Source organism: Otolemur garnettii, unplaced genomic scaffold, assembly GCF_000181295.1.
Source record: "Otolemur garnettii isolate 467f Iridium unplaced genomic scaffold, OtoGar3 scaffold00037, whole genome shotgun sequence".
NCBI classification, from domain to species: Eukaryota; Metazoa; Chordata; class Mammalia; order Primates; family Galagidae; genus Otolemur; species Otolemur garnettii.
In genome coordinates, this window is record NW_003852432.1 from 153,917 (window position 1) to 167,012 (window position 13,096).

Sequence of the window (13,096 nt, forward strand, 5' to 3'; positions counted from 1 at the left end):
AGAGAGAGAGAGAGAGAAAGTATGTAAAAGACCTGGCCAAAAGCAGTGGAGAGCATAATCCCTAAAACAGGCTCCCTAAGTATCACAGCATTAATATTTTTCAGAAAAAAATGCAGCTTTCTAAGTGATCAACTATTTTGATGAGCTATTCATTCCTAAATATATAGTAAGCAACATCTCAAGTAGGTAAAACTTGAGATGCGTTAGGACAAAGTTGCTGGACTTTGAGGAGTGAAATACAAATTCTTACCCCCAAACCCCAACGATCTTAATTTTTTTTTTTTTTGTAAAGAGACAGGGTCTCACTTATTGCCCAGACTGGTCTCCAAGTTCTGGGCTCAGGCAGTCCTCCCCCTCTCAGCTTCTGGAGTAGCTGGGACTACAGGTGTGAGCCATCGTGCCCAGCTAAAAAAAAACTTTAACTGGCACAGTGCCTGTGGCTCAAGTGGCTAAGGCACTAGCCACATACACCTGAGCTGGTGGGTTCGAATCCAGCCTGGGCCCGCCAAACAACAATGATGGCTGCAACCAAAAAATAGCCGGGCATTGTGGCAGGCGCCTGTGGTCCCAGCTACTTGGGGCTGAGGCAGGAGACTCACTTGAGCCCAGGAGTTGGGGGTTGCTGTGAGCTGTGATGCCAGGCACTCAACCCAGGGAGACAGCTTGAGCCTCTGTTTCAAAAAAAAAAACAAAAAAAAACACCTTTAACTTTTTGATAACCAAGATATTGAGGTTACTTACCAAATCACTTATTCTGCTATATAGTTTCACTTAGTTGACTTATAGTGATTTTCCTCTCTTTTTCTCAGACTCTGCATCCAATCCATTTAGCAGATTCCATTGGTCACAACATATCATTTCTTATTACCTCCACTGCTTACCCACCTAATCTAAGCCTCCACCTCCTATCATTGGAAATACTGAAAGACCTGCCTGTTGTTTCTATTACTACTCAAGTTCTGGAGTGTTTTCTTATATAAAAGCCAGAGTAATTTTTAAAATTCAAGCCAGATTTTGTCACTCATCTGCTTAAAACCTTCCAATGGCTTCCCTCATATTCAGAATAAAATCTAAAGTCCTTCTCATGGCCTATGAAGCCCTATATAGCCCACTACCTCCTTATGTTACCTCTTCTCCTCAACACCTTGCCATGAGTTCCTCCTCCATGGCTTCTTTTCTCTTTCTCTAACACATCCAGTGAGTGCCTACCTCAGCATCTTTTACTGGCCATTCTCTCTTAATACAATGTTTAGATGGCTTATTCCTTTTCATTCATGCTTTTTACAAATGTTATCTCCTCACAGAGACTTCCTTGACTACCCTATTATAGAATAGCATCCTCAATGTCCTCACCTTGCTGTTTTTCTTCAATGTAAGCACTAACTGACAGGAACTATTATTTGCTTATTGTCTCTCTTATACACTAAAATGTAAGCTCAAGGAGAGCTGGCATGTGTTCACTGCTATTTCTTCAGCCAATTAGTACTTAGAACATAACCGAACAGGTATGCAATACAAATTTGCTGAATAGTGAATTAATATTCTGGTTTCAATTATTGAGTTTGCTCTTTCCTTGAATTTTACTTTATATACCTTATAACACTACACCATCAAAGACTGAGTAATTTAACTTTCAAAAGACCCTCTAAGCATTTCCCTTTTTGGACCACTTAGCTTAACTAAATACCTTCTGCCATGAAAGACATAAAGAGAAGTGAGAACTGGCCCCAGCTCATGTCAGTTGCAGATATGGGGACAACCTGGCAATACCTGACAAACTAGGTCTAATCTCAATACAGCATCTGGGGTGATCCTTTTAAAATAAAAGTCATTCTTTCAAAACCTAAAGTTAGGTTTTTATAAACCCTACAACTGCTCCCTGTTTCTCTCAAATCGTAACTGGGAGTTCTCATGATAGGCTATGAGCCTCTGTAAGATCCGGCCTGTGGGCTCGGCCCCTGTGGCTCAACCGGCTAAGGCACCAGCCACATACACCTGAGCTGGTAGGTTAGAATCCAGCCCGGACCCGCCAAACAACAATGATGGCTGCAACCAAAAAATAGCCAGGCATTGTGGCGGGCACCTGTAGTCCCAGCTACTTGGGAGGCTGAGGCAGGAGAATCGCTTGAGCCCAGGAGTTGGAGGTTGCTGTGAGCTGTGATGCCATGGCACTCTACCCAGGCGGACAGCTTGAGGCTCTGTCTCAAAAAAAATAAATAAATAAAAAGATCCAGCCTGTGGCCTCTCTAACATCTGCCCCATGGTCACTCTACACCAAGCACACCAGCCACCTTGTGCTCCTCAAACAGCCTCGGTACACTCCTGCCTGAGGGCATATCTTCTTAAAATGCTCTTCACCAAAAAATCCATATGGCTAATTTCTTCAAGGCTGCTCAAACATGATCTTCCTAATAAGGCTCTATTTAAAATTGCCACCCAATGCTAGATTTCTTTTAGCATGCTCTACTTTTTCTTGTTTTTCATGGTGCTTATGCCTTCTAAAATAGTACAAATTTTACTTAAGATTTAGTATGTTTATTGTCTTTCTTTTCACTCCATGATGGCAGGAATCTTTGCCTGTTTTGTTCACTGACTCTAAGCATCTAGAACAATACCTAGCATATAGCAGTCCCAAAAAAAAAAAATGCATTTGTGATTGAAGGTAAAGACTCTAAAGAGCCTCTGGCCTTTATTCTGAGAGATTACTTACATCTGGGCTGCCTTTGAAGGAGAGATTACCATCACAATTTGACTATAAAGTTAATCTACAAATCATGAGATGGTAATAATAAAACACATAAGAACACAAAACTAGAGTCAAAAAAACTTGGATTTTGTACTCCAATTTCATTTTGGATTAATTATATGATTGACAATGTACTTAACCTCATAGTTGTTTCCCAATTAATTCCTTTCCCCGTCCCCTACTCTGAAGATTTTTCATTAGGACCTATGGCATGATATGAATATTTCCCTTTAGGCTTTTGCCCCTTGAAGGCTCTAGAAGATTAATCCAAGAAAAGACAATCATATGCTAGACAGTTTTAGAAATATTAATAACTTTAGCTCTTTAGTAAAGAGGCAGTATTGTACATAAGTGAAACTTCAGGAAAAAAAAAAACCCTAACAACTAAATTATTCATTGTAAGCAAAATATCATGGTAAGATAGAGAAATGAAGCCAGTCAGATACCCAGGGTAGAAACAGGCTTGGTAGGTTGCTTTCCCAGCTATTTTTAATAATAGAAGAATAGAGCACGAAGTTAAAAAAGGAAGTCATATAAAACAGATATCCAACAGGCTCTCAATATATCAGCTGATCCTTACCTGGCAATGCTGAAACTCAAGCAGAGCAGCCCTCAGTGGAGATGAAAGCATGCTTTGCTTGAGCCAGAGAGAAATATAGGTGTGCCAGAAAAAATGCCATAAAAATTTAAAACCAGAGTGAAAGTCACACTGAGAGATATTTTGGTAAGTCTGTAAAGAAATAAATAACACTTCTATTAACTATTACTTGGGCAACGTATTATGACCAAGTACTATTTTGGATTGGAAAATTTTAGCGTGAATATAAGCAAATTAAAGAACCAGTGTTAGATTTTCTAGGTTTGAGGGCCACATACTACTACACAATGGCACTGCATTGACTGTGACTCCTACAGACCCAATTACTATGGTTTGAAAAATATGTTAAGGAGAGACATAGCCCAGTGAAAGAGAGAAAAAAGGAAGAAACCACAGTATGACAGACACAGTCAAACTTAAACAACATAATCATCTCAGCACATAGAGTTTTCTTCCTTGACTTGTTTCCCTGGACTAAGCTACTTATTTCATCTTTATGGTAAAACCAAACACTCCAAAAGTATTGACTACTACACTGACTCACATTCATCGCATCCTTTTTGTAGTTTTGAATTTACCCCACTCTTAATCCTAAATATAGAGATAAAATGGCTTATAAGTAGGTATTAAACTTGGGAAGAGGAAGATAATCATTTGAAATTATTAAATTGGGAGGAAGAAGCTTTATAGTAACCACAAGCACACCCAGGAAAGTTACATTTAGGATGGCTGGTGATCCTGCTCTTTCCTCTTTTGGTTTATTTCCTGGGAAGGGGAGGTGGAGCAAAAGACCCTAATAATGAGCCACTTGATCTTACCACATCAATCTCCGTGTTGGAATGTCCCATGTTACAGACAATACAGCTATTCTTCATACGGTCCAGGTGCTCTCTGGTTACCACATTCTTGTTACCTTAAAAACCAAAGAGGTATCCATATGAAGAGAAATGAAGCTGGACCCCTATCTCATTCAATATGTAAAATTAACTCAAAAGGAATCATAATCTAAGTGTTAGAGCTAAACTATAAAACTCTTAGAAGAACATAGGAGTACATCTTTGTGACTTTGAGTTAGGCAATGGTTTCTTAGACATAATACCTAAAGTACAAGCAACCCAAGAAATAATAGGTAAATTGGACTATGTCAACAGTAAAAGCTTTTGTGTACAAATGATACCACTAAGAAAATGAAAAGAAAACCCATAGAATGAGAAATAAAAATCTGCAAATCATATAATTGATAAGGGACTTTTATTCAGAATATATAAGGAACTCTTACAACCCAATAAGAAGAAGACAATTCCAAAATGAGCAAGATGGGCTCAGAATTTGAGATTACAGTGAGTGATGATCATGTCATTGTACTCCAGCTGGGGTAACAGAACAAGACCCTATCTCTAACTGAAAAATAAAAAGAGCAAAAGATCTGAACAAACATTTCCCCAAAGAAGATGTACAACGGCCAACCAATTCGTGAAAAGATGCTCAATGTGATCAGTCATTAGGAAATATAAATCAAAACCACATTGAGTACCACTTTATGCTCACTGGGATGGTGATAATTAAAAAGACAGATAATAACAAGTATTGGTGAAGATTTGCAGAAATCAGAATGCACATGCATTTTGGAGAGATTGTAAAAGGTGTAGTCATTTTTTAAGTTTGGCAATTCCTCACAACATTAATAATAGAGTTACTACGTGAGTCACAAATTTTACTCCAAGGTATATATCCAAGAGAACTAAAAAATATGTCCACACCAAAGCTTATGTATAAGGTCCACAGCAACAGCATTATTCCTAATAGTCAAAAAGTGAAAACAACCCACATGTTCATCAACTGATGAATGAATAAATAAAATGTGGTTACATCATACGATGAAATATTATTCAGCAATAAAAAGAAGTGAAGTATTATACATGCTATCACATGGTGGACCCTGAAAACATCATGCTAAGTGAAAGAAGCTGGTCACAAAATATAACATACTGTATGATTCCATTTATATAAAATATCCAGAACAGCAAAATCTATACAGACAGAAATATTAGTGTATTGCCTAGGACTAGGGGAGGGTGGAGGATAAAGGATACAATAAGGAGTGACTGATAACAGCATAGAGTTTCTTTCTTTTCTTTTTTTTTTTTTTGCAGTTTTTGGCCAGGGCTGGGTTTGAACCAGCCACCTCTGGCATGTGGGGCCGGTGCCCTACTCCTTGAGCCACAGGTGCCACCCCAGCATAGAGTTTCTTTATGGGGTGATAAATATGTTCTGGAAAGAGATAATGGGACATTATACAACTCTACTAAAAACCATTGAATTGTAAACTTAAAAATGGTGACCTTTTGCAGCGCCAATAGCTCAATGGGTAAGGTACCAGCCACATACACCGAGGCTGGTGGGTTGGAGTCTGGCCAGGGCCTGCTAAACAAAAATGACAACTACAACCAAAAACTGGCCAGGCACTGTGGCAAGTGCTTATAGTCCCAGCTACTCGGGAACCTGAGGAAGAGATTAGCTTAAGCCTAAGAGTTTGAGGTTGCTGTGAGCTGTGACGCCACAGCACTCTACTAAGGGTGATATACTGAGACTCTGACTCAAAAAAAAAAAAAAAAAGAAAAGGTGACCTTTATGGTATGTGAATTATATATCAATGAAAAGATTTGATTTTGGTGAGGGCTGCACAACCCTGTAAATTTACTAGAGAACAGTGAATTTAAATGGATGAAATATGTAGCATGTGAATTACACCTCCATAAAGCTATTTTAAAAATCCAGGAAATTTATGTGAACCAAGAACAGCTTCTTATGGTCCTTCTCTGCCCCCAGATTTCCCTGAGGCTACAAATATTTCTGAGTTTCCCCCTCAAAAATAAGATTATAAAAGAAAACCAGTGTTCCTGTTGTTTATGGTTCTACCATAAAAGTAAAATAAGCATCTCAATCTAAATAAACTAGCCATCTCTGTATATTCCTCTCTAAAAATCAAAATCTACCTCTTTAGGAATTAACATAATAACCTCTCCCACTTTAACTATGAATAATTTTGCTCTACCTTTGCCTTAATTATAGACACTAGAGAGAATTATATATCATTTCTGGAGGTAAAATAAATATCAAGCAGAGTCCTATGGATGAAAAAAAAAAAGAAAAAATCAAGTGTACAAATGTAAAGTCTGGCTTCCCAAATAAAACTATGCTAATTTATCTCATCTCTAGCTTTATCCTAGGTAGTTGGGGATGAATGGAGATAGAGCAGTTACAAAGGGTGGAGAGAAAGCTTCCTACAGGAATGACCTAATGGTATACTTTGGGGCCACAGCTCCAAAGAGGTAGAAAGAAAAAAACTAGCTGGTTTAAAAAAACTGGCTGGTTTTGTATACTACTATCTCATTCTAGCTTTCAGACTTTGGTTTTTCAGAATATTTCCAATCATCTTTCATTTACTCTATGAAAGCGTTCCCAAGTGCCACCCCAGTTAGTATGTCATAATCATACCTGTACAGGTAATAACAATGTCCACTTGTCGGATGACCTCATTTAATTTCACCAGTCGAAATCCATCCATACTGTAGAAATAAAGCATGACCAATAACCTAAACAGACAGCTGGGGAGATTTTTGCCACAGAACTACAAGAGCTATTACCAAGGTCCTTTGGTACCTACACTGTCACTTCTTGAGATAGCTGGATTATCCTTAGTAGCAAAAAGTCCAAACCATTTCCTTAATCACATAAGTTCAGACAAGACAGAAATAAAAGGTACTTTTACATCACTGGAACTTATTTCTTCCTGATAACAGAGAGCCAAGCATTACCATGAGATTTCCCAACCAAGCTTCTGGAAACTCTAGAAGTGTCACTTAGCCACTGAATCTGCTAGCCCACTGAACGTGCTCTCCTTTAAGATCATTAATAATTTCCTAAAAGCCAGAACCAAAACAAAAAGAAAATTTTTTTAAGATAGTATCTCACCATGTCACCCTTGGTAGAGTACCGTGGCGTCACACCTGACAGCAACCTCAAACTCTTGTGCTTAAGCAATTCTCTTGCCTCAGCCTCCCAAGTAGCTGTGACTATAGGTACCCGCCACAATGCCTGGCTATTTTTTTTGTTGTAGTTGTCATTGTTGTTTGGCAGGCCTGGGCCTCTAGCCCTGGTGCATGTGGCCGGCGCCCCAGCTGCTAAACTATAGGTGCTGAGCCCAGAAAGATTTCTGAAACTTATACCCATACTTGACTTCTTCTACGTTAAACATTATTTGCCTTCTTAAAATGCTATACTCTTTTGATCCTGTAACATTTCTATCCTGGTTTTCCTCCTACTTTTCTGATTGTCTCTTCTTGATCACAACCAATCTTGACACTGGTATACTCTACAGGGTTCTGCTCTTTACTCTTATTTTTTCAGTATTTATCCATACCTCTTCCCCTGGCTGCAAATGACCACTTATAGGTGGCTGATATATACATTTATATCTTTAGATTAAATCTCTCTAAGCCTTCGCAGTCAAGGATCAAATTATCTACTGAACGTTTCCTCATGAATGTCCCAGAAGGATCTCAAACTTAACTCATTATTGTCTTCCCACATCCAACTCCATCTATTTCTTCTTCTGTATTCTCTATTTTGATCAATAGCGTCAATGTTCATCCAACTATATGAGCTATATAAGCAAGAATGTACTAAGGGCTGGGTGTGGTGGCTGACACCTGTAATCCTAACACTCTGGGAGGCCGAGCTAGTTGGATTGCCTGAGCTCATGAGTTTGAGATCAGCCTGAGCCAGAGCGAGACCTCATCTCTAAAAATAGCTGGGCATTGTGGCGGATGCTTGTGGTCCCAGCTACTTGGGAGACTAATGCAAGTGAATCGCCTGAGCCCAAGAGTTTGAGGTTGCTGTGAGCTATGACGCAAAGACACTGTACTGAGGGTGACAAAGTGAGACCCTGTCTCAAAAAAAAAAAAAAAAAAAAAAATGAATGTTCTAGCTTACTGCCTATTCCTAATTGAAGCTGTCACCAAATGTGGTTGATTATTGAATCTGTCCCTCCTCTTCACACATGCTGGTCTTGCTTAAGTTCAGGTCTTATACTTCCTGTCTAGATTACTACAGTAACCCCTGACACAATCTCATTGCCTTTAAATCATTTTGCAACTTCCCTAAACACAATTTAGATCATGTCACTTCCTTGCTTATAATATTTCAATGAGGTTCGGCACCTATAGCTCAGTGGCTGGGGTGCCAGCCACATGCACCGGAGCTGGAGGATTCAAATTTGGCCCGGGCCTGCCAAACAACAATGACAACTGCAACCAAAAAACAGCCAGGTGTTGTGGCACACGCCTGTAGTCCCAGCTACTTGGGAGGCTGAGGCAAGAGAATCGCTTAAGCCCAAGAGCTTGAGGTTGCTGTGAGCTGTGACGCCATGGAACTCTACCCAGGGCCACATAATGAGACTCTGTCTAAGAAAAAAAAATTTTCAATGAGATGCCTGTTCTCAGGGTAAGACCCAATACCTACGTTCATATATGATTACACTGACATATGATTCCTATGACACCTAACTCAGATATTATCATTCCTTCAAATTTATCGTGTCTGCCAGCAACATTAAAACATTTCCACCTTCTTAGACATGCTGTGCTATCTCTTTTTTTAGAGACTATGCACATGTTCCCTCTAACTGGAATATACCTCCAAACTAAGAAAACATTTAGACATGTCTCAAGACTCAGTTCTGCTGACATCCCTTTCTACCCTGTCCCCTTGCTCTCCAGTTAGAAATTTCTCCTTTGTGCTCCTACAGAAGCATGTGATGTTTATCTCCATGTCAGCACTTACTACACTGCATACTGGTTATCTGTCCATGTGCTTCTAAAAGCAGACTTTGAGACAGAGTCTCACTCTGTTGCCTCAGGGTAGAGTGCCATGGCAACACAGCTCACAGCAACCTCAAACTCCTGGGCTCAAGTGATCCTCTTGCTTCAGCATTTTGAGTATCTGGGACTACAGGCGCCCACCCAACACCCTAGTTTTTCTATTTTTAGTACAGACAAGGTCTCACTCTTGTTCAAGCTGGTCTTGAACTCCTGAGCTCAAGCAATCCACCCTTCTTGGGCTTCCAGAGTGCTAGGATTACAGGTGTGAGCCACCATGCCCAGCCTCTATAGGATAATTTGAATAGTACTACAAATAGTATCAAAGCAAGTTCAAATTTCTATAATAAATTCTGAGAACACTTGAAAAGTGATGGCTCCCCTTGTGTACAGGAACCTTGACTCAAAGAAAGTAACTCTATTGAGAAAATCTTTCGGTTTATAGCTAAGATGTGTGAGGAGGGTAGGGGGAAATTATTATGGTAAAAGCTTTATGCCATGTTTCAGTTTATCTTGGGAACATTCCTCTACAGCATGTTTTTCAACCCCTTTTTAAATCTTACAGCACACTTGAACGTATAAACTTCTGTGCACACTTATGTTGATCAAAAAAAGGATAAAAAAGAATCTATTTTCTGTGCTTTGAACTTCTTTTGAAAATAATTTTATTATTATTAAGATCCTCTTGTGGCACACCAGTTGAAAATCACTGCTCTAGAGGGTTGATAGCAAAGACTGGGTTGGATATCCAGGCTATAAACACTAGGACTCTGCATAGTTTTCAGGAACAACAGTATTTCCCATCCTGCTAAGGGTAGCAAGAGACAATTTTAATAATAACTACCATTTAGTGAGCATGTATTATGTGACAGCAGCTTTGTACCTTATATATTATGTAATACATAATAATTATTATTTTATTGAACTCTTACAATCCTGTGAAGTAGCTATGATTACCTACATTTTACAGATGAAAAAGGAACTATTTTTTCAAATTTTTAATTGTAGAATAATTTCAAATTTAAGAATTTAAAGAATAGTACAAACACTCATATACCTTTCAGTCAGAGTTAGCAGATTTTACCCTTAATTTGGACTTGACTGATAGTTCCTCACAATTAGATTCAGGTTATATGTTTTGGGGAGAGATATAATAGCACAAAAAGGCTTTTTCACATCAGAAAAGACATCTGATACCAGCCTATTTCTTTTCTGATCATTGTTTTCAAAGAGGCAGGGATTACATACAGAAGAGGTAAGGGGCTACTTGTTCTCTGGCTCAAAGCATACCCTGCTACTATTTCCTAAATTTTAGCTTTTCTGATAGTCTCTGCTCTATCACAGTAGAGTTCCTTGATCTTTGAAAGAGAAACTTAGCATTAGTGGCAGCCTCTCTGAGGAGCTGAGCCCCTCTAAGATCAGATGTGGCATTAACTAGGCCCCTCTTTGGAGTAGCTCCAAGATCACATGTTGGATGGCAGCATACAGGAGGAGCAAGTCTCCCTTTGCATGCTTACCAGGCTTGCAGGGCACAGATGGGGTCAATCTCTGTTACATACACAATGGAGCCCATGGCTTTGAGGGCAGCACAGCACCCCTTCCCCACCTGAAGAGGGGGAAGAACACACCTATTAGGAAAGTCAATGACAAAACAGTTTTCCAAAGTTTCTGTAAAGAGCACCCCCACTTTCTGCCCCCAAAAGGAATTTCACTGAATAGATTCGTGCTTAGGAAAAAAAAAAAAACAAATAAATGAATACAGTTCATAAACAAACCCCTGGCTCTGGCTTATCACATTCATGCACGTAAGAACACCCACACTCACGATTTATAATCAAAACACAAGCGAAAAGAACATTATAAACAGTGGTTCTGGAACAAGTCAGAAAATTAACTTAAGGAAAAATGGCAAAGATGCAAAGGTAAAAGAAAGGCTTTACTTTAACTAGAGGGACTCCAAAGTTATTTAGTTTCCCATTCTAAAGTGGTAATAAATATATTCTTATGTCCATACAAATGAAAAATTCTAGAATATTTTAGCAAAATACATTGCTAAATACATTTGAAACACCAAAATGAAATGAATGAAAGGCTAAACTTTACCTCTCCATAGCCACAGATCACCACTTGCTTTCCACCAAACATCATGTCTGTTGTTCTTTTAAGTCTAGCAGGGGGGAAAAAAAACATCAAATCAGAAAAAATTTTCTCATTTCTCCCTTGAGATTAGTATTAAGTCTTTTTGTTTACATGGTTCTTTTTTTGGTTTGTTTTTTATTTTGAAAGAAAGTCTAGTTTCTCTCCTAGAAAAACAATTTAATAAGCAGAAAGAAAATATATTTTCTCACTCCTTGCCATCCAATTAATTCTACATGTGATTTTTTTTTCCTTTTTTATTCCTTTTGTTTGGAGTGATATAGAAGAGAAGAAAACATAGATTATACAGTAACTTTTGAACATAAAAGCAATATATATTTATTATATAATGTTTTGAATGTATAAAACTTGGAAATAAAAGATACAAAGAAGAAAATAAAAATAATGTAATTTTAATTTATGAAGTTACAAAGCTTTGGTTTAATGGAAATGTTATCTAGAGGTGCTATACAAATCATTTCCAGAAATAAGCAAAACCAAAAGAAAATCAGAACTATAACTCAAGATCATCTTAAAGTTAATAAACATTACCCATCAAGAATTGATTCACGGCAACAGTAGAGATTGTCAAATTTCTGTTTGGTGACTGAGTCATTGACATTCATGGCTGGAACACACAGCTTCCCAGCTTTGGACAGTTGGTATAGCCTAAGAATGAGGGAAGTCAAGAAGAACATAAAACAATGAAATATCAAGATCCACTATCGCTTTTAGATCAAATCCCATAAATATGTTGATTAGGTAGGCATGAGAGCATGACACATGACTAGTTTTGTCCTCTCAGGTAGATAATGAGAAATAAAAAATATGTTTCTAGAGCCTGTATACAGTTTGGCAATAAAGATCTTCTTCAAAAATAATGTGGGGAAAATCCCTGACCTACCTTTAAATTTTAAATGTAAAATTTTAAATTGCGTATTAACTTTATCCCCCATTTTTTTTTTTTGAGACAGAGTCTTAAGCTGTTGCCCTGAGTAGAGTGCCATGGTGTCATAACTCACAGCAACCTCCAACTCAGGATCAACTGGGATCTTGCTTTTTGCTCAGGCTGGTCTTGAACTTGTGAGCTCAAGCAATCCACTGCCTCAGCTTCGCAGAGTGCTAGGATTATAGGTGTGAGCCATTGTGCCTGGCCTTTATTCCCCATTTTAATTATAAAGAGAGTAACTTTCAGTACTACTATGTTGGATAATTAAGTTTTCAAACTCATCCTGGAAAAAGTACACCTTTGACATACTCCTCTTATGTCTGGCAACTGTAGTGATATTCAGCAATGAGATATGTAGCACTTTTTCTAGGATGGGTTTGTGAACTTAGTTGTCTGACTTCGTATTTTAAAAATCTTGCATAATCCCACTACTCTAATGCAAAAATTTTAACTCACAAATAATCTAAAATTAATAAGCTCAATATATAGATCTACATATGAAAGTTTTATGTTATTTTATTTTTTTCAGAAAGAGTCTCACTTTGTCACCCTTGGTAGAGTATTGTGGTATCATAGCTCACAGCAACCTTAAACTCTTGGACTTAAGTGATTCTCTTGCCTGAGTAGCTGGGATGATAGGTACCTGCCACAACGCCTGGCTATTTTTTTAGAGACAGGGTCTCGCTCTTGCTCAGGCTGGTCTCAAACTCCTGAGCTTAAGAAATCCATCAGCCTCAGCCTCCCAGAATGTTAGGATTACAGGCATGAGCCATGGCACCCAGCCAAAA

General features: G+C 38.4%; 1 protein-coding gene across 2 annotated transcripts in view; it reads right to left on the reverse strand.

Annotated features, from left to right (window-relative positions):
* AHCYL2 (adenosylhomocysteinase like 2) overlaps window positions 1-13,096 on the reverse strand; it is a 54,710-nt gene that overhangs the window by 8,887 nt on the left and 32,727 nt on the right. For both annotated transcript variants that reach the window (XM_012805180.2, XM_012805182.2), the window contains exons 8-12: window positions 11,912-12,028; window positions 11,327-11,390; window positions 10,741-10,829; window positions 6,843-6,913; window positions 4,163-4,257 (exon numbers count right to left, since the gene is read on the reverse strand). In XM_012805180.2, coding sequence (XP_012660634.1) covers window positions 4,163-4,257; window positions 6,843-6,913; window positions 10,741-10,829; window positions 11,327-11,390; window positions 11,912-12,028 — 436 coding nt within the window. The remainder of the gene's footprint in view (window positions 1-4,162; window positions 4,258-6,842; window positions 6,914-10,740; window positions 10,830-11,326; window positions 11,391-11,911; window positions 12,029-13,096) is intronic.